This window comes from Urocampus carinirostris, chromosome 19, assembly GCF_059441175.1.
Source record: "Urocampus carinirostris isolate Australia breed hairy pipefish chromosome 19, RoL_Ucar_1.0, whole genome shotgun sequence".
Lineage (NCBI taxonomy): Eukaryota > Metazoa > Chordata > Actinopteri > Syngnathiformes > Syngnathidae > Urocampus > Urocampus carinirostris.
In genome coordinates, this window is record NC_142367.1 from 12,946,645 (window position 1) to 12,972,957 (window position 26,313).

The 26,313-nt window shown below is 42.4% G+C and overlaps 1 protein-coding gene and 1 pseudogene across 2 annotated transcripts in view; both read right to left on the minus strand.

Annotated features, from left to right (window-relative positions):
* Positions 1-26,313, minus strand: part of LOC148347364 (glutamate receptor ionotropic, NMDA 2C-like) — a 55,958-nt gene that overhangs the window by 11,493 nt on the left and 18,152 nt on the right. Inside the window, exons 4-12 of one of the 2 annotated variants that reach the window (XM_088323576.1) lie at positions 20,220-20,285; positions 18,947-19,135; positions 17,852-18,180; positions 16,567-16,681; positions 10,953-11,164; positions 8,430-8,598; positions 3,551-3,704; positions 3,313-3,438; positions 271-500 (exon numbers count right to left, since the gene is read on the minus strand). In XM_088323576.1, coding sequence (XP_088179702.1) covers positions 271-500; positions 3,313-3,438; positions 3,551-3,704; positions 8,430-8,598; positions 10,953-11,164; positions 16,567-16,681; positions 17,852-18,180; positions 18,947-19,135; positions 20,220-20,285 — 1,590 coding nt within the window. Of the gene's footprint in view, positions 1-270; positions 501-3,312; positions 3,439-3,550; positions 3,705-8,429; positions 8,599-10,952; positions 11,165-16,566; positions 16,682-17,851; positions 18,193-18,946; positions 19,136-20,219; positions 20,286-26,313 lie in introns of both variants that reach the window. The other variant, XM_088323575.1, reaches the window with a different exon arrangement.
* Positions 25,068-25,205, minus strand: LOC148347365 (U2 spliceosomal RNA; annotated as a pseudogene).

The window sequence follows — 26,313 nt, forward strand, 5'->3', positions numbered from 1 at the left end:
AAGCCTGAAATGTGACAATAGGACACAAGGTTTTGTGGGGGCCATGCTAGCTGACGCTGGTCACAACGGGTGCTAACGAGAGACGACATTGTTCGCTTATTGACTGCTAGTGACATTTAGCCGTGTTTGTGTTATTTCTTGAAGCAAGATGAAGAATGCGAGCGCACAGCGGCCATGATATCGATGGACAAACACTCTTCACGAAAGTCTTTTGATCACAGTCGCTTATTGATCCCCCTTCAGGAGTCCGGCACACCCCCCACCGCTCACCTTCTTGTCTGAGAGCCCGGACACGGTATCGATGTACTGCTCCTGGATCATGAAGGCGGCAAGGTTGGCGGTGTAGGAGGCCAGGAAGATGACGGCGAAGAAAGCCCAGATCAGGACCATGATCTTGCTGGTGGTTCCTTTAGGGTTCTCGATGGGCACCGAGTTGTTGAAGACGATGCCCCAAAGAAGCCACACTGACTTGCCGATGGTGAAGGTGGGCCCGCCCGGAGCTGCAGGTCCAGCCCACAAAAAGATTAGCTTTTTTACGGGGTTTGGCTATCAAGTTAGAGGTTTATAGTGAATATTGGGTTTCAGAAGAGGGTTTGGACCTCAAGTTTGGGTTTTAGAGCCAATTTGGGGTTTCAAACAAGGATTCTGGCCTCAAATTGGAGTTCTAAAGAGAAGTCAGGGTTTCTCGGTTGGGTTTCAAATTAAGGTTTTGGAGCCAATTTAGGGTTTCAAACAGGGATTCAGGCTTCAAATCAGACTTCTAAAAAGAGGTTTGGGTCTCTGGCTAGGGTTTCTAATTTGGGTTTTAGAGCCAATTTAGGGTTTCAAAAAAAGATTCAGAATTAAAACAGAGTTCGAAAGGGAGGTTGGGGTTTCTGGCCAGGTTTCAAATTAGGGTTTGGGCTTAATTTTAAGGGTTGATAGCGAAATGTGGGTTTGTGCTTGTAATTATGAATTTAAAGGGGACATAGTGTTTCAAACAGGGTTTTAAACTGGGGTTTGGGTCTCAAGTTCGGATTTTTAAGCCAATTTTGGTTTTCAAACTTATGTGGGTTTCAAAGATCATTTAGGGTTTCCTGTTACGGTTTCAAATTAGGGGTTGGGTTTCATATTTGGGTTCGAAAGTGAATTAGGCCATGTCATTAGTTTTTCTTCTTTTAGACCCTTTCTTGCCAGCCACGCTGTGGAGTACTTGGATGCGTGTGATGGAGCGTTGTCCTGCATGAAAATCATGTTTTTCTTGAAGGATGCGGACTTCTTCCTGTACCACTGCTTGAAGAAGGTGTCTTCCAGAAACTGGCAGTAGGACTGGGAGTTGAGCTTGAGTCCATCCTCAACCCGAAAAGGCCCCACAAGCTCATCTTTGATGATACCAGCCCATACCAGTACCCCACCTCCACCTTGCAGTCGTCTGAGGCGGACTGGAGCTCTCGGCCCTTTACCGATCCAGCCACGGGCCCATCCATCTGGCCCATCAAGACTCACTCTCATTTCATCAGTCCATAAAACCTTAGAAAAATCCGTCTTGAGATTTTTCTTGGCCCAGTCTTGACGTTTCAGCTTGTGTGTCTTGTTCAGTGGTGGTCGTTTTTCAGCCTTTCTTACCTTGGCCATGTCTCTGAGTATTGCACACCTTGTGCTTTTGGGCACTCCAGTGATGTTGCAGCTCTGAAATATGGCAAAACTGGTGGCAAGTGGCATCTTGGCAGCTGTACGCTTGACTTTTCTCAGTTCACGGGCAGTTATTTTGCACCTTGGTTTTTCTACACGCTTCTTGCGACCCTGTTGACTATTTTGAATGTAACGCTTGATTGTTCGATGATCACGCTTCAGAAGCTTGGCAATTTTAAGAGTGCTGCATCCCTCTGCAAGATATCTCACTATTTTTGACTTTTCAGAGCCTGTCAAGTCCCTCTTCTGACCCATTTTGCCAAAGGAAAGGAAGTTGCCTAATAATTATGCACACCTGATATAGGGTGTTGATGTCATTAGACCACACCCCTTCTCATTACAGAGATGCACATCACCTGATATGCTTAATTGGTAGTAGGCTTTCGAGCCTATACAGCTTGGAGTAAGACAACATGCATAAAGAGGATGATGTGGTCAAAATACTCATTTGCCTAATAATTCTGCACTCCCTGTATTTCCTGTGTTGTGTCTTGGGCAAGTACAGACTGGTGGTGCCCATCCCTATCCAGGCCAACAAATGTCTCCACCAGGTCTAGAACCAGGGTTCTTTCGCGTGTTAGGCAAAGGGTTTTAAAAGCAAGGCTGAGGTTTTAAACCAGGGTTTGGTCTTGATAGGATTGTTTGAAAGTTCTAGTAGTATTTCCAGTTTGGGTTTCAAACCAAGGTTTGGGCTTGAGAGTAAGGTATTAAAGTCTTTTGGGGATTTCCAACTTGGTTTTCAAACTAAGAGTAGGAATAAAATTAGAGGTTACAAGCAAATTTGAGTTTTAAATTAGGGTTCAGGGCTCAAAATAAGGTATGAAAGCTAGGGTATGGGTCTCAAATTAGGGCTATAAGGCAAATTTAGAGTTTCTGGCTAGGGTTTCAAATAAGGGTGTGGGCTTGATAGTGTCTTTTAGCGTTTTTTAGGTTTTCCACTTTGGGATTTGGGATTATTATTAAGGTTTTAAATCAAATTTAAGGTCTGGGCCTTAATTAGGGTTTCAAATTAAATTTTGGGTTTACGGTTAGAGTTTTATATTGAATTTAGGGTTTCTGGCTTGAATTTCAAACTAGGGTCGGGCCTCAAATTTCAATTTCAAAGATAATTTAGGGTCTCCAAAAGATTTTTTGAAGAAAGGTTTAGGCCTCAAATTAGGATATACATTGAATTTAGGGTTTTTGTCTAAAGTTGTAAACTATTTTTGGGCCTAAAATTATGTTTTAAAGCGAATTTAGGGTTTCCGGCTAGGGTTTTTAACCTGGTTTAGACCTCAAATGGATGTGTGACGTCTAAAGCCATACACAGTAGTCAGTCATTCAGTGCCATCGACTGCTATAGACATCCAATTTGAGTGCAATTCAGACCACATCTCCTGGAAAAAGTCCTGGGCATGATTTAACATGGCTAGCAAACTCCCGACACAAAACGGCATCCAGCAACTTCTTAGCCCGGCAGTGGCCGCCGTAATCCATCTTAGCTTCGATTAGCACGTCGACCAACGCTAATTAAAAAACGTGAAAGTGACCTTTCGTACCCGCATATCAGGGCACACTCTTGTCAAAAGGGCACGGCGGGATTGATTAGCCGCGGCTTGGGATCGGTATTGTAGGTATTGGCTAGTTCTAGCCAAAACTCACCTTTGGCGCTCACCAGGCTGCGGTTGTACCCGACTGGGCTGAAGTACTCGAACACGAACACAGTCACCGCCACCACCGTCAGGCACATCACGAACATCATCACCCATACGGCCGGACTGTACGGCTCTAAGGAAACACAGTTAGCATGAGTTTCTTTGAAAGGGATTTACTTTAAGCTAGCGGTGGGATTAAAAGTTTTTTTTAAAAGTAGGCCATCCCAAAAGAATGAAGTCCTCACCCAGGAAGGCGGATGGGGAGACGGTGCCATTGCTGCGGGCGACCATGACGCTAATTCCCGTCTCCACGAAAGGTACAGAGAAGTCGATGATCTCCGAGCGCTCCTCGTTGATGGTCAATGAGCCGATGGCCATGTCAGCACGGCGGTACACCACCTGGAAAAGACGCAGTGGGCCATTTCTTCTGGCTTGGTTATGTTCCCTATTTACTTTAAAATGACAAACTTTTAAATAATGATGATATATATATATATATATATATATATATATATATATATATATATATTATATACACACACCGTAAATTCCGGACTATAGGCCGCTACTTTTTTCCCTAACTTTCAACCCTGCGGCTTATTCAGTGATGCGGCCAATTTATGTAATTTTTCTAACGGCCGCCAGCGGCGCTCGAGTGTTGCTACCATTAACTGCCCTGTCGCAGGCACCGTTTGGATGAAAGTTATATTATTATTATTAAAGCTTTGAAAACTCTCTCGGTGTACCGTCTTTCTTTGTAGATATGTGTAACCCATGTATAATATGTATTTGCAACTGTATATTTTTGTAACGTATTTATTTGTATTTATTTTAGACACTTATTCTCATATGTTTTGCACGGGTGAATGAAAAAGGAGGGGCGGAACAAACGCGGGGTGACGGGTTTAGTGGGGACCGCTAAAGGTGAGGGACGGACAAAAAAAAGGTGAAGAGGGGAATAAAAAGTTGGTTAAAGAAAAACGAGTTGCGTGAGTAAATGTGTTAATCTGATATGTTTTTCCCACCCTTACTTTTGAAAATATACACTTTTTTCCTTGGATTACTTTCAACGGGACCCGGACTCTGCAGGTCTGCATCAAACCGCAAGTACGGTATCATTTTCCGTTCATTTTGCCAGCTGTGATTTTTGGACTGTGGACCTTAATGAAGAACATTTAGTTTCAATCGCGGGACTTGAAGTCGGGTTTGGGTTAATTTTGTGTTTGTGTTACATGTTTAAATGTAATGCAGTGGGCAGGGGACACCCTGAACTGGTTGCCAGCCGGTCGCAGGGCACACAATAACAGACAACTCACTCGCTCATTCACACCTAGGGACAATTTAGACCGGCCAATTAACCTAACATGCATGTTTTTGGAATGTGGGAGGGAACCAAAGTGCCTGGAGGAAACCCACGCAACCACGGGGAGAAAATGAAAATTCCACACAGGACGTACAATCTCATGACCTCAGAACTGTGCCGCCGTGCTGCCCTATATATGTGTATGTTTAATAAATCTCCCTCTCTTTCTCTCTCTCTCTCTCTCTCTCTCTCTCTTTTTTTTATCTCTCTGTCTCTCTTTCTCTCTTTCTTTCTTTTTTCTCTCTCATTCTTTTATTCTTGTTATATCTCTCTCTCTCTCTCTCTCTCTCTCTCTCCCTCTCTCTCTCATTTCCAACCAGTCTCGAACCGGGGACCTTTTACGTGTTAGGCAAATTAAATGTGCTTTTTCCTGATAGAAAAATGTATTTTTATTTCACATTTTCTCCCAAAACATTGATTTTTTTTAAAATCCCTAAAGTTTTTAAATTTTTCTTGATAGTTTTGTTTATATATGTTTATGTTGTTATAAGTGATTTTAGGAAACATTCAACTAAAATAATTGTAAATGTGAACAAATGAAGTCAAATTGTAAGAACCTAAGACTTAAAAAGAAGAAAAATTATATTTTAGAAGTTTAAAAAAAACGAAATATTTTCCCAATTCAATTTTCTAATTATATTCGTTGATAACAAACTTTCAAATTATTATTATTAATATTATTGCAACTCAGAGTGCTGAAAAAAATATAAATTTTACAATAAGAAAATCAAATGCATCCCCCTCCCCCACCCCTTTCAACTACCTAAAAACCCTAAAGAAAAGTATAGTAAAAGAGAAATTGTCAAAAACAACTATAAAACTGATTTGCAAAACAAAAAAACAATATTTTTCTCATATCTAAATTTCCCCCCTAAAATACATTACTCTATACATCCAACCACCACCGTGTGCAGGACATGCATTTTCAAGCAAGTGCCGACTTTTCCGTTGGGAATAAAACATTTTTCACACTGAGCACACACAAAATATATCAGCACACACGGTGTGCAGATGCACATGCAAGATTCCTCTCCAAGAAAAAAAAAAGATGGTCCTCGCTCTCACATGGAGCTGTTTGATGCGGCCCGTATGTCACACCACTGACCCACTTTAAGGCCCATCAAAGGGAGCAGGCGGCAGCCGGCAGGTGCCTGTTGGGAGCCTTTCAGCGCTAATAGCGTGGAAGAAGACCACACGATGCATACATTTGCAGTTTGTTATCAATCCGTTACATGTGGAAATGCGCGTTTCCTCTGCGTGACAACGAGGAACGCGTTTTTTTTAGGTTACGCTCCAGAAAAATTATCAGGTCAAGAGTCCATCCATCTATCCATTATCTGCACCGCTTATCCTCAGTAGGGTCGCGGGGGTGCTGGAGCCCATCCCAGCTGTCTTCGGGCAGTGGGCAGGAACACCCTGAACTGGTTGCAAGGTGGTCGCAGGGCACACAGAGACCGACAACTCACTCGCTCATTCGCACCTAGGGACAATTAACCTGACATGTTTTTGAGAATATGGGAGGAAAGCGAAATGCCCGGAGAAACTAACACAGGCACAGGGAGAACATGCAAACTCCGCACAGGAAGGCTGCGATAACTGGACTTGAACCCTAAGTCTCCGCACCGCGGGGCTGCGCACTAACCACCCAGTCGCCGTTCCACCCAGGTCAAGAGTTGTCACGGTTGCCATGGCGCCCAATTGGCCCCAGCTAGTTGACAGACTGGCTTCCCTTCTATTTAAGCTCAGTGCTCTCACTCTCCCTTTGTCAGTCCGTCAATGAACCTCTGCCCCGCAAGACATAGGTTTTGCTCAGATTTAAGAAAAAAACTCAGATTTGTCTTTCTGTGAGCCAACTCCAAAATTAAAGGGGTAGGTTTGAACAGGCATAAAATTGAACATATTCACTTCCATTTCTTACATCTTAAGCTCGGCGCACACCTGGCGGCATTTTCAGCTGCTTCGTTTTCAGTTCTGCTTAATTCTTTTTACATCAAATGTTTTCAGACTATTCAATATGGGGATTATAAAAATGAGCACATATTTGCTACTGCGCCGAAAGAAAACATAAATGAGAGAGACTTTTGGCAATAAAAATAATGTTTGATCATATCACTCCAATATTAGCTAACTTGCTCCAAGAGCCAAGAAGAAATTTGCAACCTCAAGAGTGTTCTCCATCCGGTCCGTGCTGTGGAATTCTCTCCGTCCTGAGATTAGCTCTGCAACCTCAGTGGAAGTGTCATGAGCTCTCTCTCTACCGGTATCCAGCACCAATCATCTCCCTGCTCTGTCACTGCACCCCGATCAGTTCCACCTGTCTGTTCTCGTTTGCCATCAGCTGTTCTGAATACCCTGCCAATCAAGCTCTGTATTTAAAGCCCAGCCTTACAGCCTACCTTTGTCAGATCGTCTGCAAAGCCAACACCCAGAACCTGACTGCGCTCACCAACCTTGTTGCTCGGTTTCTTTTTCGTTCCATCCTTAAAGCCATCTTCCTCAAAGGTAGTCCTAAATCTCCACTTCATGATTTCTCTTCACTTCAAGACCCTCTCATCTGTTTCCCCCATCGCTAAATAAACTTTCTTAACGTAACGCATTTGTGGTCCTCGTCTGTCTCATTTGGGACAGGAAGTGATTAAATCTAGACTTAAAACACACTTATTTTATAGCGCATGACTGATGTTAACCTCATTCTTTTCTTTTCCTGTCCTTTTCAGCTGCATGGCTGGTGACAGAGTGAGAGAGAAGGACAAACCAGGATGAGTCAGCGGACAAACACCTGGACCTGAAGCATGGATTTTTGTTTTTGTTTTGTTTTGTTTCTTTTCGGGCATGTTGTTAGTTGCTTTGTGCCCACTTCTTTTTTGGGTACTTGGGTCCTGTTTTTATGTTAATATATACCGTCATTGTTTTGAGAACAGTTCCTGCCTCCCCCACATGGGTCCATCTACCACTAAAATCCTTACAACTAGATAAGATGCTTGGGTTAGTATCTTTTTCTCTTTTTGTATATCTTTATTATTTTATATCCATTAATTCAATTTTTTAATATGAACATCATTTCTATTTTACGTTTTATGTTTTCATGTCCTTTAACGAATATACACATATATGAAAGGGAGAGTTGAAAAATATTAATGAATATAAATTAAATTTAAAAAATAATAGATGTATTCAGTATATTAGAGAGGGAGGGATAATATTTACTCTTGATGGAAATAAAAACATAATTAAATATATTTATTCCACCCATCCATCTTTTATCCGCACTGCTTATCCTCAGTAGGGTCGCGGGGGTGCTGGAGCCCATTCCAGCCATCCTCAGGCAGTGGGCCGGGGACTCCCTGAACTGGTTACCAGCCAATTACAGGACAACTCACTCGTTCTTTGACACCTCGGGACAACATGGACCGGCCAATTAACCTGACATGCAGGATTTTGGAATGTGGGAGGAAACAGGAGTTAGCAGAGGAAAGCCACGCAGGCACGAGGAGAACATGCAAACTCCTCACAGCAATATGAGACGGATACTTTTTTTTTAAGTGAATATTTTTAACAATGGCGAAAAGTGACTTTGTCACTTCAAAGTATGTGAAACTTGAAAAAACCCTCCTGCTTGTCATCTTTTGCGTATTGATCTTGAGAGTTTTTGACTTGAAGCGAAATTCAAAGAGGGAGGCCGGGCCGGCGCTTGTTTTGCCCGCGGGCGAAAGCGCGACAACACTCGAGTAACCCGGCGGCAAATTTTTCCCGGCACTTACCTCCCCGATCATGCCGTTCCAAGTGCCGCGCACCAGCTTGCCGTGCTTGCCGTTGGTGACCAGGTACAAGTCGTAGGAGAATTTGATATTACGGGAAAGTTTCTTCAAGATGTCGATGCAGAAGCCTTTGCAGCACAGCTTGGTGTATGATTCCGAATGGCCGATGATGCTGGGAGGGGGGGGGGGTAAAAGGACAAAAGTTATGGTTGTAATTATCCTATTATCCTCCCTCCACGTGATTAGCATAAGCTCTGAGGAACTGTTGAGCTTCATTGTGCAAGAGCCCAGTGGGATCATGGTGTGCACCAGCGAAAAGTCTTTGTTCTCCAAGCGCTTCATGTAGCGCACAATGTTGGTTTCTGAGTGGTAACTGTTAAAAACTTAGTGTGCCAGATACTTGCTGGTTCTCTTGAAGGGACTTTCCATTGAGATTTTGTATTTATGCTGGTATTGTGCTTGCGTTGTTGTGCCTTTGACCCCAACGTCTGTGAGTTTCCAAAGCTATTCTTTTTTAGAGAGTTTTGTGATGTGTGTCACTGAAATCGCTAATTCCTGCGTGTTGGAATGTGTTTTCATTTTATGTTTCAGTTTGCCCATTCATATCTTTCAGATTTAATTTCCCCCTATGGTACTTCGCACAGATATTGCTTGTCTGCCCGTGATCCCAAGAGCCAAGAAGAAATCCGCAGGTCCAAGAGCGTGCTCCAATTGGGCCCTGGTGCTGTGGAATTCTCTTCCCTATGAGATTTGATCTGCAACCTCAGTAAAACTGTTTCTAGGCTTAAAACACACTTATATTCTATAGCTTTTGAATGGCTGATTTTATGTTGATAATTTCTGTGTATTGTCTGTTGATGCGCTTGCAACATCCATTGCAACCTGGTCATCTTGGAAGTGTCAAGGGACCGGACCAGATCGGAGACAGGAGGCAGGAAGGATGAACTCAATCGCGTAACGAGCAGTTACTTTTATTTAGCAAAATAAAAGTTGTCCAACACTCAGGGACAAAACAAAACAAAAACAGGCTTACAGGCAAACAGGAACTCAGAACTAGAACTAGGAATACTCACAAAACAGGCTCCTACTCAGAACGGCCAAGCACAGGTTTTCTCAAGTCAAACAGAACAGATTAATGCAGAACAGAAAACGCAATGAACCAGCCACCGGCAATACCCAAACCCCGCCCTTAAGAAGCACACACGCAAATTAGACGATCTGCTACAGCCGGTGCCCAGGGGGCGGGGCCAGCCGGTCGCCACGGCGACCATGCTGGATATGACAGGAAGGGGGATTAACTCATGTGCGGCCCCTTCTCAAGGTTTTGAGTTTTTCCTTGCCCTCATGCAGGTTTTAAATCAGGGGATGTTGAAATAACATTCTGTAGTCTGTTCAGCCTTTGAGACATCTTGTGAATAAGGGAAAAATGAATAAACATAACTTGACTTTTACTCTGTTTTGGAATAAAGTGGAGCTTGGAAGTAGGGTTGCAACAACAAATTATCATTATTAAATACATTGGCTAATAATTTCATTATCGATGTTTTGTGTTGTGCAATTTATGCCCCACTCAGCACCTCAATAAGAGTGTGGATGAAGGGACATGCTTGTAGTAGCAGTTTGACCCAGTATAGAATGCAACAGGAATTGAACCCGGATTGCGGTGGTGTGAGCGCCGATTCCTAATCACTAGGCTACAAGGATTGTAGATGACAAAGGAAAAGGCGTTACATTTTATATTATTAACACTCCTTTTTTACTCACAGGGCTATGTTGTACAATGTTGTAGTATGGGAAAGAGTTCAGTCAAAACAACGTTGTTACAATGTGGTACTGTGAGGAAAAGTAGTGTAATGATGATATGAAATCTAATGCTTTTTCCTAAGTTCTAGTGACCACATAGTAGATTTTGCCTTATTATGGATCGATATATCATCTGCACCGCTTATCCTCAGTAGGGTCGCAAGGGTGCTGGAGCCCATCCCAGTCATCTTCGTGCAGTGGGCAGGGGACACCCTGAACTGGTTACCAGCCAATTGCATACCCAGCCATGCATGTTTTTGGGATTGTAGGAGGAAACCGGAGTGCCTGAAGGAAACCCACACAAGCACGGGGAGAACATGCAAACTCCGCACAGAGATGCTGTGGTAGCTGGACTTGAACTCTGAACCTCCGTATTGTGGGGCTGCACGCTAACCACCCATCCGCCGTGCCGCCCCTGCCTTATTATTATTATTATAATTACTCATGTTTTTACTAGGCGGCGATGATAGAGTGAAACAATAAACGGGATCCATGGTACAGGAAAGGTTGCCGACCACCGATATAAACCGTTTGGATCAAATGGTATGTCGTGCCGACTCCTAAGTGGCACAATCTCTCCGAAACGAGAGCTCAGCGCATCCCATTTGCATGAAATTGCCAAATTTAGATTAAGCCGGCGAGCTTTTTGATCAGCGAAACAAACAAACGCAGTTCGCAGTTGACCTACGAAGCAAAGGAACGGAAACCTGACGCTCGCTTTACCTTTCGGTGTGGTTAGACTGGCGGCGGCAGGGCACGGTGTTTCGGACGCAGGTGCCCGTGCCGGGGTCCACGTTCTCCACGATGACGAATGGACGCTCCTCCAGCGTGGCGACCGTCAGGTGCCGGTCGTCCGTCACGTGCTCCAGGAAGTTGCCGTAGCGCGGCCATACCGGGTAGCGCACCTGCAGGATGCCGCGCATGTAGGTGCCAACCTGAAAACACAGAATAAGTGTCAGTGGGCCCTAGAAGTAGCCCTAAACCAGGGGTCAACAAGGTGGTGCTAGCAAGCACCAGGTAGCCCCCGAAGAACCCCTCACTAGCCCTAAGGACAGTTGAAATGCCCGCGGACCCTTTCTGAAAATAGCTGGCTCGTGCTTTGTCCTAGTGATTTTCTAGTAAAATGTTTCTTTCTAGTCACTTTGACCCTATTTTTAATAATTAACCTGGTAATAACAGAGTAATTACTTGTTATTTGAAAAATTCTAATACATAAATTCCAGTTCATGGACTCATATACAAAAAAACTATATTCAAGTATAAATAATTATTTTTAAGAAATGAATTCAGAGAACAGAATGAGAATATTCTTGTATTAAACCAATTTATTTATCTTTTTATGGATTATTTTACAGGAAATACAAAAAACTAAATCCAATTAGTGGGTTTTATAAAGTGAATGAGCAAAAAATGTGTTTTTTTAGCTAGCTATCTGGCTACCTTTTTAGCTTTGTGGCTAGCTATCTTGCTACATTTTTAGCTATTTAGCAGGCTAGATAGCGAGCCTTTTTTTGTCTTTTTGCATGCTATATAGTTAACATTTTATCAAGCTAAATTTTGACCTCCTTTCCAGCTAGCTTTTTTAGCTTACTTTCTGGCTATTTAGTTGGCTTTTTACTCTTTTAGCTACCTATCTACCTCCTTTTTAGCTTTTTACCGGTTTATTTTTCTGGGTAACCATCAAGCTACTTTTTAGCTTTTTAGCGAGGCATCCAGCAAAGTTGTTGTAGTTTCGGAATTCATATCAAAATGGGTGCCCTTTGCGCTCACTGTAACAAAAAGTAGCTACTCTACAAAAAGGTTGAAGAGCCCTCTTCTAGGACATTTGATTTCTGACCGGCATGCTGTTTCTGTCTTTTCAAACTTGTTTTTACCGAGGGCCACATCAGCGTAATGGCTTTCCTCAAGGGACCAGCTGTAACTCATAAATGTAACTAAATTCCATTGTATCGTATGTGAAACAAATGTCATTAGGCTACTCTTCAATGTACAATAACTCTGAATGTATCACTTATTCAAGTCACAAACATGACTGCAGCATGGACCTTTTCATATCCGTCAGTCAAAGCTGGAGGCTAATACTGTACTTCATGCTGGCCAACACACTGAAAAAAAAACGTTCTTGTCTGCTAGTTCGGTGTTGCAATAACATGTTTGTGTGCCGGAATCGGAGTAAAAACGTTAAGGATCTTAAATTGAAGTTTTACAGGATCCCAGCATTAAAGCATAAAGATTGGACCGAGGCACTCATCACAAATGCTCAGGTCTGTAGGGCACACTTCATATCAGGTAAGAGAAGTCAAACGTTTATTATTGTTGCTTTTTAGTGCATATTATTAATTATATCAGCAAAGTATTTTATTATTTTCTTAGCTTCGGTTAACTGTCAGCGTGTATCCTAAAAACCCTCAAGAGATGCTAAACAAGCCACCATAACTCTGAAGTTATTAAGTATGGTGTCATGGTCGCCGTGGCGACCGGTCTGCCCCGCCCCCTCGGCACCAGCTGAAGCAGATCAGCTAATTGCGTGGCTGCTACTTAAGGTTGGGTTGTGGGTATTGCGGGTGTTGGCTCATTACACCTTTTCTGTTCTGTTATGCCTTGTCCTGTTTAGTTTAAGTCGGAGGAAACCTGTACCTGACCATTCTGAGTGTAAGAATGTTTTTGTTCTGTTTTGTCCCGGAGTTTTCGGACAACTTTTATTTTGGTAAATAAAAGCTTTGATCGTACGCAATTGAGTTCTCCCTTCCTGCCTCCTGCCTCCGTTCTGGTCCGGTCACCCCGGTCCCACTTCGTGACATATTGTGGTATGTGCATAACCAAACCATTAAATGGGTTCAGTTTGTACAGCCTAAGCTTTGGAAGAAAATGTTTGAAATAACCATTGATATTTGGGTAATTATTAATAACAAATTACCAACTAAAAATGGGTTTGTTTTGCATAAAATTCTGGTAGCATGTAAATGGGTAATTTGGTTTAAAATGACTGTAAAAGATGGTGATTTTTTTTTAGTCAACACCTGAAATTGCAAAAATTAGTATATTGGGTCATTTTTTGGTTATAGGTGTCACGGTCGCCTTGGTGACCAGTCTGCCCCGCCCCCTGGGCAACAGCTGAAAGCAGTTCCACTAATGGTGGGTCTGGATTTAAGGCTGCATGGTGGGCTCTGCGGTTGCGGGTTCATTAATACTCATTATTCACAATCCCGGTCTGTTATGCCTTGTCCTGTTTTAGTCTGTTATGCCTTGTCCTGTTTTAGTCTGTTATGCCATGTCCCGTTGAGTTCGTGCCGGAGGAACTCTGTATTGTTCTGTTATGCCCCGGAGTATTGGGCGACTTTTATTTTATTAAATAAAACCTATGGATCGTCAACGCATTTGAGTTCTCCCTTCATGCCTCCTGCCTCCGTTCTGGTCCGGTCACCTTCCACGCCACCACGCCACGTTTCGTGACAGAATGAACCCGCCAACAAAGAGAACTCAGCGAACGATCCCAGCGCGACTTGGGGAGAGCTGGAGAGCGCAGTTCGGCAGGCGCCTACTGAGTTGGCCTTCCCTGCTCGTTCGAACCACGGCCCCGCCCGTCGTGGCCCTTGCTGTGCCTCGAATCGACTCCCGGGAGGAATTGACGCCTGCCTGTTCGACTCTCATGCCTGCCTGCCCGACTCCCGTGCCGATTGCCTGCTATTCCGTCTCCCCTGCGTGCCAGCCCGACTCCGACTCCCAAGCCTGCCTGTTCGACTCCCAAGCCTGCCTGTTCGACTCCCAAGCCTGCCTGTTCGACTCCCAAGCCTGCCTGTTCGACTCCCAAGCCTGCCTGTCCGACTCCCAAGCCTGCCTGTCCGACTCCCAAGCCTGCCTGTCCGACTCCCAAGCCTGCCTGTCCGACTCCCAAGCCTGCCTGTTCGACTCCCAAGCCTGCCTGTTCGACTCCCAAGCCTGCCTGTTCGACTCCCAAGCCTGCCTGTTCGACTCCCAAGCCTGCCTGTTCGACTCCCAAGCCTGCCTGTTCGACTCCCAAGCCTGCCTGTTCGACTCCCAAGCCTGCCTGTTCGACTCCCATGCCTGCCTGTTCGACTCCCATGCCTGCCTGTTCGACTCCCATGCCTGCCTTGAGTCTCCCTGTCCTGTCTTGTCTGTTCTGAATCTGTTCCCCCCTGAGTCTGACTCTTCCGAACCTGGTAACCCCCTGAGTCTGACTCTTCTGAACCTGATAACCCCCTGAGTCTGACTCTTCTGAATCTGAACCCCCTGAGTCTGACTCTTCTGAATCTGACCCCCCTGAGTGCGACTCTTCTGCATCGGCCTGACCTGAGTGCGACTCTTCTGCATCGGCCTGACCTGAGTGCGACTCTTCTGCATCGGCCTGTCCTGAGTGCGACTCTTCTGCATCGGCCTGACCTGAGTGCGACTCTTCTGCATCGGCCTGACCTGAGTGCGACTCTTCTGTAGAGGCCTGTCCTGTTTACCCGTTCTGATTCTGCCCTGATTTTGCCTGTCTGTTATCCCCTGTCCAGCTTGCCCGCCGGACCCCCCCCTGCCGAGCGCCGATTCCGATCCGCCCGACGCAGATGGCGCCTGCCTCTCCCCGTTCCTGCGTGTTCGGAGGAGGGAGCGGGGTTGCCCCAATCGTGAGCGTCGAACCATTCCGGGGCGTGAGGTTGTAATTTTTTCTTTTTTGGGACCTCGGGAGCTGTCCCTTAAGAGGGGGGCTCTGTCACGGTCGCCTTGGTGACCAGTCTGCCCCGCCCCCTGGGCAACAGCTGAAAGCAGTTCCACTAATGGTGGGTCTGGATTTAAGGCTGCATGGTGGGCTCTGCGGTTGCGGGTTCATTAATACTCATTATTCACAATCCCGGTCTGTTATGCCTTGTCCTGTTTTAGTCTGTTATGCCTTGTCCTGTTTTAGTCTGTTATGCCATGTCCCGTTGAGTTCGTGCCGGAGGAACTCTGTATTGTTCTGTTATGCCCCGGAGTATTGGGCGACTTTTATTTTATTAAATAAAACCTATGGATCGTCAACGCATTTGAGTTCTCCCTTCATGCCTCCTGCCTCCGTTCTGGTCCGGTCACCTTCCACGCCACCACGCCACGTTTCGTGACAATAGGTTGAAAAAAGGGACAACATTATATTTTGGGGATAGGGTTATTTTAGGGGGTCTGTTGCGTACAATAACCATAAAAATGGAGTCAGTCATTTATTTTTTTGATAGAAGAAAAAAAATGCTTGTTTTTGGTCAGGGAAACAAAATACTTGTTTTTGTTATTTTAGTTTTTTTTTGAGGGGGATAAAAGGATGACCAAAATATTATTTTTATGTTGTTTAAAACAACCACAGAAACTGGGATGATTATCTGTACAATTATTTATTTTATTTTCAAAATAACACAAAAGAAATTGTAACATACTGCCATGATACAGCTATCAAGCTAGCTCAATGAATTTGTTAGCTTTGTATAATACCATAGACCAGGGATCTCTGACCTTATTCAAGCTGAGAGCTACTTTTTGTTACTTATTAGCGCAAAGGTCACTCAGTTTGATAAACATTTCTAAAATAACAACTTACCATGTTATTACTATGTTGTTACTATGTTTCTACATAGTTAACTATTGAAAGTATGGTTTAATAAACTCAGTCAACCACTTAAAAATAATTTTATTATAACAACACGATGACATAGCTCTGGTAAGGTTTTTTAAAAATATCAGCTCTCCTTAGGGGCACCCTGGTGCCCCCGACCACCACGTTGGAGACTGAAATAGACAGACCTATAAATATACCGACCAAAAAAATAATTAAAAAAATAAAGACCCCAATGTGTAGTTAGCATTACTATTTCTTAACATTAGCATTATTACATTCAAACAAAATAGAACAAACCAAAATGTGAACGACCAGATGCCTTTTGAAGACTACAATTTCAAGTAAATAATTCTCACTATAAGCAGTGAATTGCAGTGGATGTAGTTAGCATTAGCATTATTGGTATGACAGTTATTTTCACCCAAATTTAGAGTTTAATTAAACAGAGGAGGTGAACAGAAAAACTAAAAAACTAAAGGTATTGTTTTACTGGAAGAAGAAACCCTCCACCTAGCATTAGCATGATTAATACTCTCTGATTCAGCTTTAAAAGAAGCAAAGCTAAAATTAGCTAGCCGGCTTTTAAGCCAGGAATGAAAACAACAACATATGTTGTATTCTACTTTGTTCCCTTCCCAAAATGCTGTTGTGGGATGACAAATATGTTCGCGTAGCGTAACGTACATTAGCATAGACAACCATCTGCGCAGCTACCGTCTGAGATTTATGACGGGAAACCGAATTCCCAACCTTGTCCCAAACTCTTTCCCGGTCCAGGGCAATGATCACCATGGAAGGGTTGGACAGGAAACCCCGGCTGTTGAAGGACAAGTCTCGCCTTTCCCACGTCACGTTGAGCATGTGCCTGCCAAAAAATAGTGATGATTATTAAGAAACTTAAGAATCGTTTGCAATCATCGCTTTCTAATTAAACCTGCAGCTCCCCCAGGAAGCTTCAATCTAGCGCCCGCTAGCTCATTAGCGGCTAACCGAAGTAGTTGCGACCGGTGTATGGATCACTCAACGGCAATGTAATAAATTAGCTTCTGAATAATAAATCAAGGTTAATTTGCATGTTAGGGCTTAAGGGTTCAAACGAAATACAATGATTAATGAGTTAGGGGGGAAGTGAATTGGAGTAAACCCCGGGATACGGCGACCCCGCCTTACAATATTTTTACTCTATGGTGCGGTGTAAATGATCGTTTTATGGCATTGACCCCTCAAAATGACATCATTAACAAATTATTTCATGTTACTACATGACTAAGTTTGCTATTGGTCGACACCTGTGTCCTGGCATTATGAAACTATCGATATGCTATTGGCTAAACTACCTCCCACAATAACTTTCTGTCCCTGCATTCAGTTCAGAATTGTTTGTACTTTGTAAGGACGTAAAATTCTGCTCAATGTGTCATGTGACCAGTGGTGCTCATAATGAACATCTTTAAACATTTCAGGTAAAAATTGAGACGACGAGCTTTCTGAATTTTACAAGTGTTTTTATACCCTTAATTGTTTCTGAGATATCCAATGTAAGAATGTGCCCTGGATATTGTAATTCTATTTTAGTATTTTTGTTTATCGGGGCGGATTAATAATTCTAAACGGCCATATGTGGCCCACAATTGCTATTGTTTATTTGTATAGGTTCAAAGGGCATCCCCGAGCACATTTACAACATCCCCTGATCTGAAACCTACATGAGGGCAAGGAGAAACTCAAAAATCTATTTTAATATTTTTTATCTCGGCTAGTTAGCATCTGGCTATAGACGGCAACGGTGGATTAAAATGATTTAAAAACTTAGCAAGGGAAGCAATTTATGTGCCTTCTCGCAAGCTTCGTTTCTATGGTTGTCATGTTTTTGCTTCTTGCCTTACACAGCAATTTCCCTTTTAGATCCCCTTCTAAGAACTGATTAATGTCCTATCCCGGGGGTCTATTCTTCCCAAAATCTGTAAGCGAATCTAAAAATAACCTGGGGCGACGAACCATATGCTGCTTCACCGACTCGTTTGAAGTAACTCACCTGAAGAGCGTGTTGTTTCCGGCGCGGTTGGCGGGCGTGCCGCAGTCACCGTGGCCCTCGGGTATGAATCCCCGCTGCTTCCGGAAGCTCTCGGCGGCCTTGGCAACGATGGCCACGCCCTCTCGCACCCGTTGCCGCAGACTTTTGCGCCATTGTTCGGTGATGACGCCGATGACGCCGACCGGGAAAGTGTCAGGCGGCGGCGCCTCGGGGTTGCCCACCCCCGAGCTGGGCAGGATCCAGATGTAGCCCGGCCCCACCAGGCCCACCTCCGAGGCCTGCCGGAACAGGAAGTGCGCCTCTTCCAAGGAGCAGTACAGCAGCAGGACCTGGGAGTCCACCTCGGGGCGAAGCAGGTTTAAACATTTAACTTGAGTTTATTCCACTTGCAAAACTGCTTGAACTCCACTTTTAATTGGGCCTTAATATTGGCCATCAAGTTAAAGGAGGTGTACGGAATTTTGAACTTTTTTACACGCGTCCGCCATCCCCTGGTTTGTGTCATTAATACAGCCTCTTTTAGCTCCTTCATGATCCATGTGCAAGTACAATGGTACCTCTACTTACAAATGTCTCAGGTTACAAAGTACCTGAACAAGAAAATATTGCCTCGAGTTAGAAAGGCGTTTCGGAATACAGTACAGTACGCTCTGCCATCTGCCGCACCCAGAGTTCTACCTAGCAACCAATGCGTAACTGTGGATCCCAGCATGCTCTTCGTGTCCCCTTCCCGCTCTGTAAACCTGGCAAGCAGGTGCATATGCGTGATCCAGGGATGCGCTTCGTGTCCCCGGTTAAAGTTAAAGGGTAAATGAATATTTTTTTTTCTTTATTCTTTGTTTTTTGATATCATGTTCCCCTCGTTTTATGTTTATCATGTGTTAATCTAATTTTAACATGCATTTTTTTCATGTACTGATGCTCTTATATGGTTTATCAAAAACATACTAATTTTGCGGGGCTTGGAACAGATTATGTAACATCAGTTAAAGCTTTAAAACTGCTTTGACTTGACTTTTGACTCGCCATGTGCAAGTTGTTTCTAATGCTGCTTTCAGGTTAACTCGAGTCAAAGCTTTGATTTAAATCCAACACCTGCTGCAGAATGCGCCTGGTCCTCATCGCGTTAGCGCCGACGGACATCTCCATGGTCAGAACGTCCTGAAGGTCCCACATGAAGTAGGACGTGTCCGTGTAGGCTTGAACAATGTCCACAAAGGTGTCGTATCCTGGCAACAGGCTGGTGATGATGGCAAACTCGCCCCAGTCGTACTCCTCCATGAGCTGCAACAAAAAAATGAAAAAGGGAAGAGATTTTAGGAACATTAGCATCGTCTTCGCCGCTCAAAATGTTTGTTTTTGAATTATTTAGCCGCATTGTTACATAAGCTATGTTAGATTATTAAAATATATCACTGAGTATGTTATTACCATAACATGTGTTTTCCGGCTATACAAAGTTTACTGTTTGATCATCACATCATTGCTTTGATGATCGCATTGATCATTTTGGTAGTTGTAAATGCACTTATGTTCATCCACATATTTTAGTAAAAGGTTTACTAGCTGTTTTCAGAGCAGGACGTAGATCGGCCCCACCCCAAAACATACACAAAGGAGCAGAGAGAATCGAAATGAGAGGGGACACGTTTATTTTATCCAAACATTCAGTCGTGTTCCAAAGTTGTCCGGGCGACAGTGGCATTTGTACTGTGTTCGGTCAGCAATGACGTGTTCATTTTCTCTAGCCGGGCGCTCTGTTCGAGTTGCCCTGACCCAGACAAATTCTTATCAGTTAAGCTAATAGTTGGAGACCAAATTCTTAGCAGTTCAGCAAATAGTTGGAGACGCCCTGACCCGGCCAAAGTCCTGTCAGTCACGCACCTTCCAAATGTTTTTACTTTTATTCCACAATACTGTATCCTTTCTTATCAGTACTTTCCCAGCAATGGTCTTCCCCCTTATCTTATCATACAACCGTCTCAGGAATGTGCAGGACTAAATCTTGAAGTTCCTTTTGTATTTTAATGTGAGATCCCAGATTTGCCCGTAAGAGTTTCGTGTTCCATTTTACAAATCCACACCCCTTTCCTATTTAAACTGTTGTCAGCCATTTGCCGATGACTTTCGGGAGGAGCACGCTCCTAGCATTTTGGTAGGGGGGCGCTGCCTATCGACTGGACCAGAGTGCACTCTGATTTTGTCTTTATTTTCAAACTTTGTAAAAAATGTCCTCAACTGCTTCTCTCCAGCTGTATTTTCAAAGTTTGGATACTCGGTCTGAACACGAGGCGAGACATTAGAAATGTCCAGTTTGCCTTCAGCTACTGAAGGTATATTTTTCTGTATGTCTTGTTGTGCTTCATACCTTAAACATGCAGAGGACCTGTTGCTCCAGGGACGCTCCCATCTGCAGGAACGAAGATCCCTCCGCCTGCCAAGTAATTTCATTTTAAAAACTTCATTACATAAGAAAGGTTACATTTTAAAAGAGCAAACTTTTGTTCTCAACCCAAGCTCATTAAGTTGAACGCTTTTGCTCAGGAGTGCGTGAACTAGCCGTTCCCGTTCCGTCACGGCGTGGCATGTGTGTTAGCATTCGTTAGCATATCATCTGCACGTGTGCGCTTGTGTGTTAGCATACATTAGCATATGTAGCCGTGCAAGGTGATCTTTAGAAGCGCTGATTCTGTTATCCCCATGTCATCTTGAGTGCAACCGCAATGATACACAGTACGTAATGAGGTACCTCTTTATTAGCATGATTAAAAGAAGAAGAAACAAAGCTCTGGAATAAACATGGAGTTCATCGTACGTTTCTGATTGGAAATGGAAATGTTTTTAATTGGAATGGTGTTCTTTAAAAAGCTAAGTTTGCTTAGTATCATCAACATGTATTTAAAAGAAAATGTTTGGAAATATTTAGCACATCTTGGATCGTGTTGCTTGCCAATGTTTGTATTTTTTTTTTTTTAAATTGCTTATTTCAAATATTTTTAGGGAAAAAAACAAGCATTAAAAGAAGCATTTTTTTTATTCAGATTATAGGTTATTTAGTAAAAAGTAGATAATTTGGCTTATTTCTTTTGCATTTCATTTATTAAGCTCATTTGTGTTTTTTCATCTTTTGTTAAATTTTCAAAAAATCTATTTTTGCCCTTTTATAAATATTTTTAAGGAAAAATATTCCTAAACCAAGCAGTATAAGACACTATGTTTCTTTCTTATTTCAAGTTCAATTTATCGATTTACCTGTTATTATTATTATTATTATTATTTGTGTTTTTATATATTTATTTTAAATATTATATATTTATTTTGAATGTCATATAAATTTATATATATAATATAATATATATATATATGTGTATATGTATACATTTTTTTCAAAAATATAATTTGGCTTATTGTAAGTATTTTAGGGGAAAAATATATATTCCTAAAATGAGCAGTGTAAAATGCAATATTTTTTTTCTTATTGTTGTTGTTTTATGATTCATTTATTTTATCAATTTAAAAGAAATGGACGTATCGTTAGGGAGAAAATATTCTTGAAATGGGTAAAATAATAATAACACAATTTAATAGGATCATTTATTTATAATTAAAAAAAAATGATACCTGAAATGACCAGAATTTAGCTTTTTTTTGCAGCATACTATTATCATACATGCCTAGCTTTTGACATTAAAATGTAGTCGATTTTATCATGCACTCTACTTTTATGCGCAAAACATAATTCCTGTCCACCATATTACAAAACAAACGAAATAAACATCATGTGCTTGTACCAAAATAGAAATCAAATGCGATCGTTGGAGGGTTAATATTAGTCTTGAGTGAAGGTTGTCGTTTTTTGGTAGTATAGCCCTTAGTCCCCTAAAGTCTCAAAGGGCTGTACAGACTACAGAATACTATAACACCATCCCCTAATCCAAAACTTACATGGGGGCATGGAAAAACTCAAAAACCTCAACATGAGAAAATGAATAAAGCCTTGAGAAGGGGCCGCAACTTGAGAACGCTCTCGACCCTGCGGATTTCTTCTTGGCTCTTGGGATTACTAGTAAACTAGTATTGTCTGAGCAAATTTCATTTTTCTCCATATTCATGAAGTATTTTACTTATATGCAACCAATAAGTAGTACCTCCTACATACTATTTTGTTACTGTGATGTTTTTATCTTGGTTACCGTAGGTTCAGAAGGCATTAACTAATTAGCACAGGTCTTTATCCCCAACCATATTATAATTTCACTCTACGATTCCACTTCAGAACGGATTCATGCAGTCAGTAGAACAAACGGCAGTTGTTAAAAGGTTAAAAACGATAAATGTCAGTTGTTCAAACTATTTGACTTTGCAGTTGACTATAAATGTACTTCACAAAATACACATAATATGTGTTTTATTTACTGTTCTACGGCTGCTAATGAGCCTGTTTTTTGAAGTAGAAGGCGTTTTGAGAGGAAAAAGCGGTAGTCTAAAGCGTAAAGCGGTAGTGTTGTTAACTCTGTGTTATCTGCTCCAAAGTATGCTAAAGTGGTCATAAAATACTAGCGTGGTCCTTTTACATCATAAACCGAATTCTTTAAGCTCCGCTTTGACATCTGAGGCCTAGCTTTTCCTCTACCGTTTGTACAATTTAAGAGATCTGAAGTCGTCCGTGATGTAAGCAGCTGCAAGAAAAATCGAAATGGAAAAATATTCCCCAATCATACAGCATCTTTTTTAACAGCGTCTCCAGATGTCTCGTTTCCGTCTCGTTCGCCTCTAAAAAAAAAAGCCAAGGCGGGAAGGCTTCGTGTTAGACTGTCAAAGCGCCTTTTGGGGGAACCGGGGGCTGGTCTCGGAGGGTGAAGAGCTGTCATAAACCCCCCACTTTGCCCCCACTCTCGAGAATTGAGAGCCTGAGGAATTGCAAAAGAGTATCACAGCCAGACTCAACGTCATTCAATTTAATCTCGGTACGGGGTTCCTCCGAGCTCCGACCCCCTTTGAGACTGCTGTGCCACCTCGACACTTAAAAATAGCCTTTTTGCCTTTCTGTCACTGAAGCACGGGAAAAGACAAACACAAGGGACCCAATACAAACATATATGTCACGGGTCATGATAATGCTGATTACGCTACCTAGTACAGTGGTACCTCTACTTACAAATGTCCCTACATACAAAAGCTTCAGGTTACAAAGTACCTGAACAGGAGGATATTGCCTCTAGTTACAAAGACGTTTCAGGATACAAAGTCAAAAATACAATACAGTACGCGCTGACATTTGCCGCTCCAAGAGTTCTACCTGGCAACCTGATGCGTATGTGTAAATCCCAGCATGCTCTTTGTGTCCCCAGTCAAAGTTAAAAGGTAAATTAACACTTTGATGATTTCTATTATCCTTTGTTTTTGCCTCTTGTTTTATGGTTATTATAAGGTAGTTTATTTGAATATGTTTTTGTTACATGTTCTGATGCTCTTTTATGATTTATTTAAAAAAAAAGATTATAGTTCTGCGGGTCTTGGAATTAGGATTAGGATTAGGGTATTTACATTCAAAAGGCGTCTCTACTTACAAATGTTTCAAGTTAAAAAGCTACTTCCAGATCAAATTAAATTTGTAAATAGAGGTACTCCTGTAATCCGAATCCCAAACACAACCTCTTGATTAACTGGAAGTACAAGTCACCTAATTGAGGGCAGTGGGCATAGTCCGCAAATGCACTGAAATGCTAATGCCAAACGTTAATAGCAGTTGTCCCCGAACTATGGTCCTCCATATTTGGTTTGGCACCTTTTTTATTACCTAAAAAAGAACTCAAAGTCTGGGTATGCCTTTTTGGTTGTGACGGGATGAGAACCCGAATCGCAGGAGTAAGAATGCTAAACTCTTATCACCTGACTAGCGGTGATATAGAAGACATGTTTGGATTTGCGGTGGACCCAAATGCAGGAAGCAGGAAGCATTGCAAGGTACTAAAAAAAGATGACATTGAATAACGAAATAATCAATAAAGGACAATCAAACACTCTGAACCCAATAACAAAAAATAAACCTCAGAAAGCAGGGTAACTGGGAAAAGGGTGATAATGGAACACAAAGGTTGAAAGTAAAAATCAACCGTCACTGAGTGCTGTCCAACATGTCCTTAGGAAGAGACAGGCATAATTAGATAGATAGATAGATAGATAGATACTTTGTTCATCCCCGAAGGGAAATTCACATTTCCAGCAGCATCCCTGAGCTGAGAACAATCGAGAACAATCGAAAATAACACGGGAGCTGCTGGAGTGGCTGCCATTCGTGACGGCGCCGGAAGAAAAGATTCAATTTGAATCATGTACAAACAAACAAACAATTGAATCATGTACAAACAAACAAACAAACAAAATATTCATGTTTCAATAAGTGGAGTGTTAATAAAATGGGGGGAAAATAATTTCTGATACTGATATAACCAGGTAAAACTAATTTTAAGTTACCTGTCCAAATGAATGTTGTGCCATCTCACCTTTCCCACTCTCTCTCCTCTCACCTTTCCCACTCTCTCTCCTGCAGTTGACTTGCTGCTGCTCGCTCCTGAAACTTAGGGACAGTTGGGGGTTGATCGGCCACACTTGTGTCATGATTGCCAAAGTGAAGTCACCTGGGGGCAATCGTTTGGCGCGCTCTCTGATTGGCTGACGTTCTCCTATTAAGCGGTCAGCGTCCAGAGAAGGACGTCAGACCATACTTCTGTATTCCTGAGTGTTTCGCCAGATTACTAAGTACCAAAGACTACTCTTGCTTGATTCCTGCCTGCCTTCTGTTTTTGACCTGCTTCCGTTCCACGTTTTCGACCTGCTCTCCCGCCCTGGCCATCGACCTGTCTGCTAAGCTTTACCGATTCCACCTACCTGTCCAAAACTGCCATTCCGTCCGAAGCGGCTGATGACCGACAAACGCCGGCGTCCAAAGCCAGTTCCGACAATTCTCTCTAATAAAGATTCCTTTGAAACAAACGCAATTTTGGTCCGAGATTCCGTCCTGGTTCATGACAACTTGTCCCAATTACTAACTGTTTGGGGTTTTGGGTTTTTTAAAGGTTATTGTTCTATCTTCGTTATTCATTATCCATTATCCGTCAGTTCATAATACGCTACAAAGCCTAGGAGCCGGGACACTTACTCTCAGCCAAAAGGCCAAGCTAAGGTCCTAGCCCTAAAGCCTTGCTGCGATCATTGCGAATGCACCGTTCCCGGAGGTACTGCAATACCGGGCCGATGCGTGGAGTGGACAGAGCAAGCTCCTATTCCATCTCCGGATTGCAAAAATTAAAGATCATGGCTTGTACTCGATTCCAGAATTACTCTCAGCAATTCAGAACCACAATACGCTACAAAGCCGGCCGACACTTTTGTAATCATACATTCTATTTAGGCAACCTCTAGTAGACGGAGACGCACCAGACCCTAACAAGACATATTAAAAGGCATTGGCTTTTATCTCATTACTACATTATCTTTAGTCACGGTACCAGAAACAAATGTTAATTTCGTTGCGATGAGAATTGTGGATTTGTAACATGTGAAACGCACAACCAACAAAAAACATGTTTCTGGTACTATGACTAAAAATAGTATGATAATGAGATAAAATCCACTGTCTTTAGCAAGGTCTAGTAATCTGACAAGCTAACTGGTGTTAAGAATGCTCACAGCACAACAGAAAGTTTATATTCAATGGACTTTTCATTCTGTGAAGAACCGTGAAGGTGTTATTTGGATATTTTTTATTTCATAATTAGTGTTGTCATTTATTTTCTGACTTTTGTTGTGTGAAAAGTCCCAAAAAGTTTTTTTGTTTCTGGCTGTCTGGAAATCAATGCATGTTTTACATTTAGGCATTACTGAGATTATCTGTCTTTTTCAGTTACAAACTGACCCTGGCCTCTCCTCAGAGAATGGAAAAGCGATGTGGCCCTCACAGGAACAGGTCTGGGGACCCCTGGTTAAAAGTAATCCTAGGCCATATCGAAACCTCTCGATAACTGGAAATAAATGTCACCTAATTTGTTGCAGTGGGCGTGGTCAACGAATGCACTGAAATGTTAATGCTAACGCGAAACATTAATAGTAATCCTAATCCCAAACAAAACCTCCCGATTACCTGAAAACCATGTCATGGCTAGTATTTATTTTGTTATGCCATTAGGGTAAGAGTATCAAAGGTAAACGAATGGAAGGGCCAAATAAAAGAATAAGATACAAGCTAAGGAACTGATTGAATACTATTTTTTTTAATGATGTATAAATTCTAGTGACGCTAATTGAACCTACTAAAAACCTAGAAAATATATTGAATTCAATAAATTGTCTTTGTGAAACATTGACAAGACATGCCACTTCAGAGTAAAACATGAAGAGGAAAAAATGATAAAAGTCCATCAGAATAAAAGGCAAAAAAAAAATCATTACTACATAGTGCT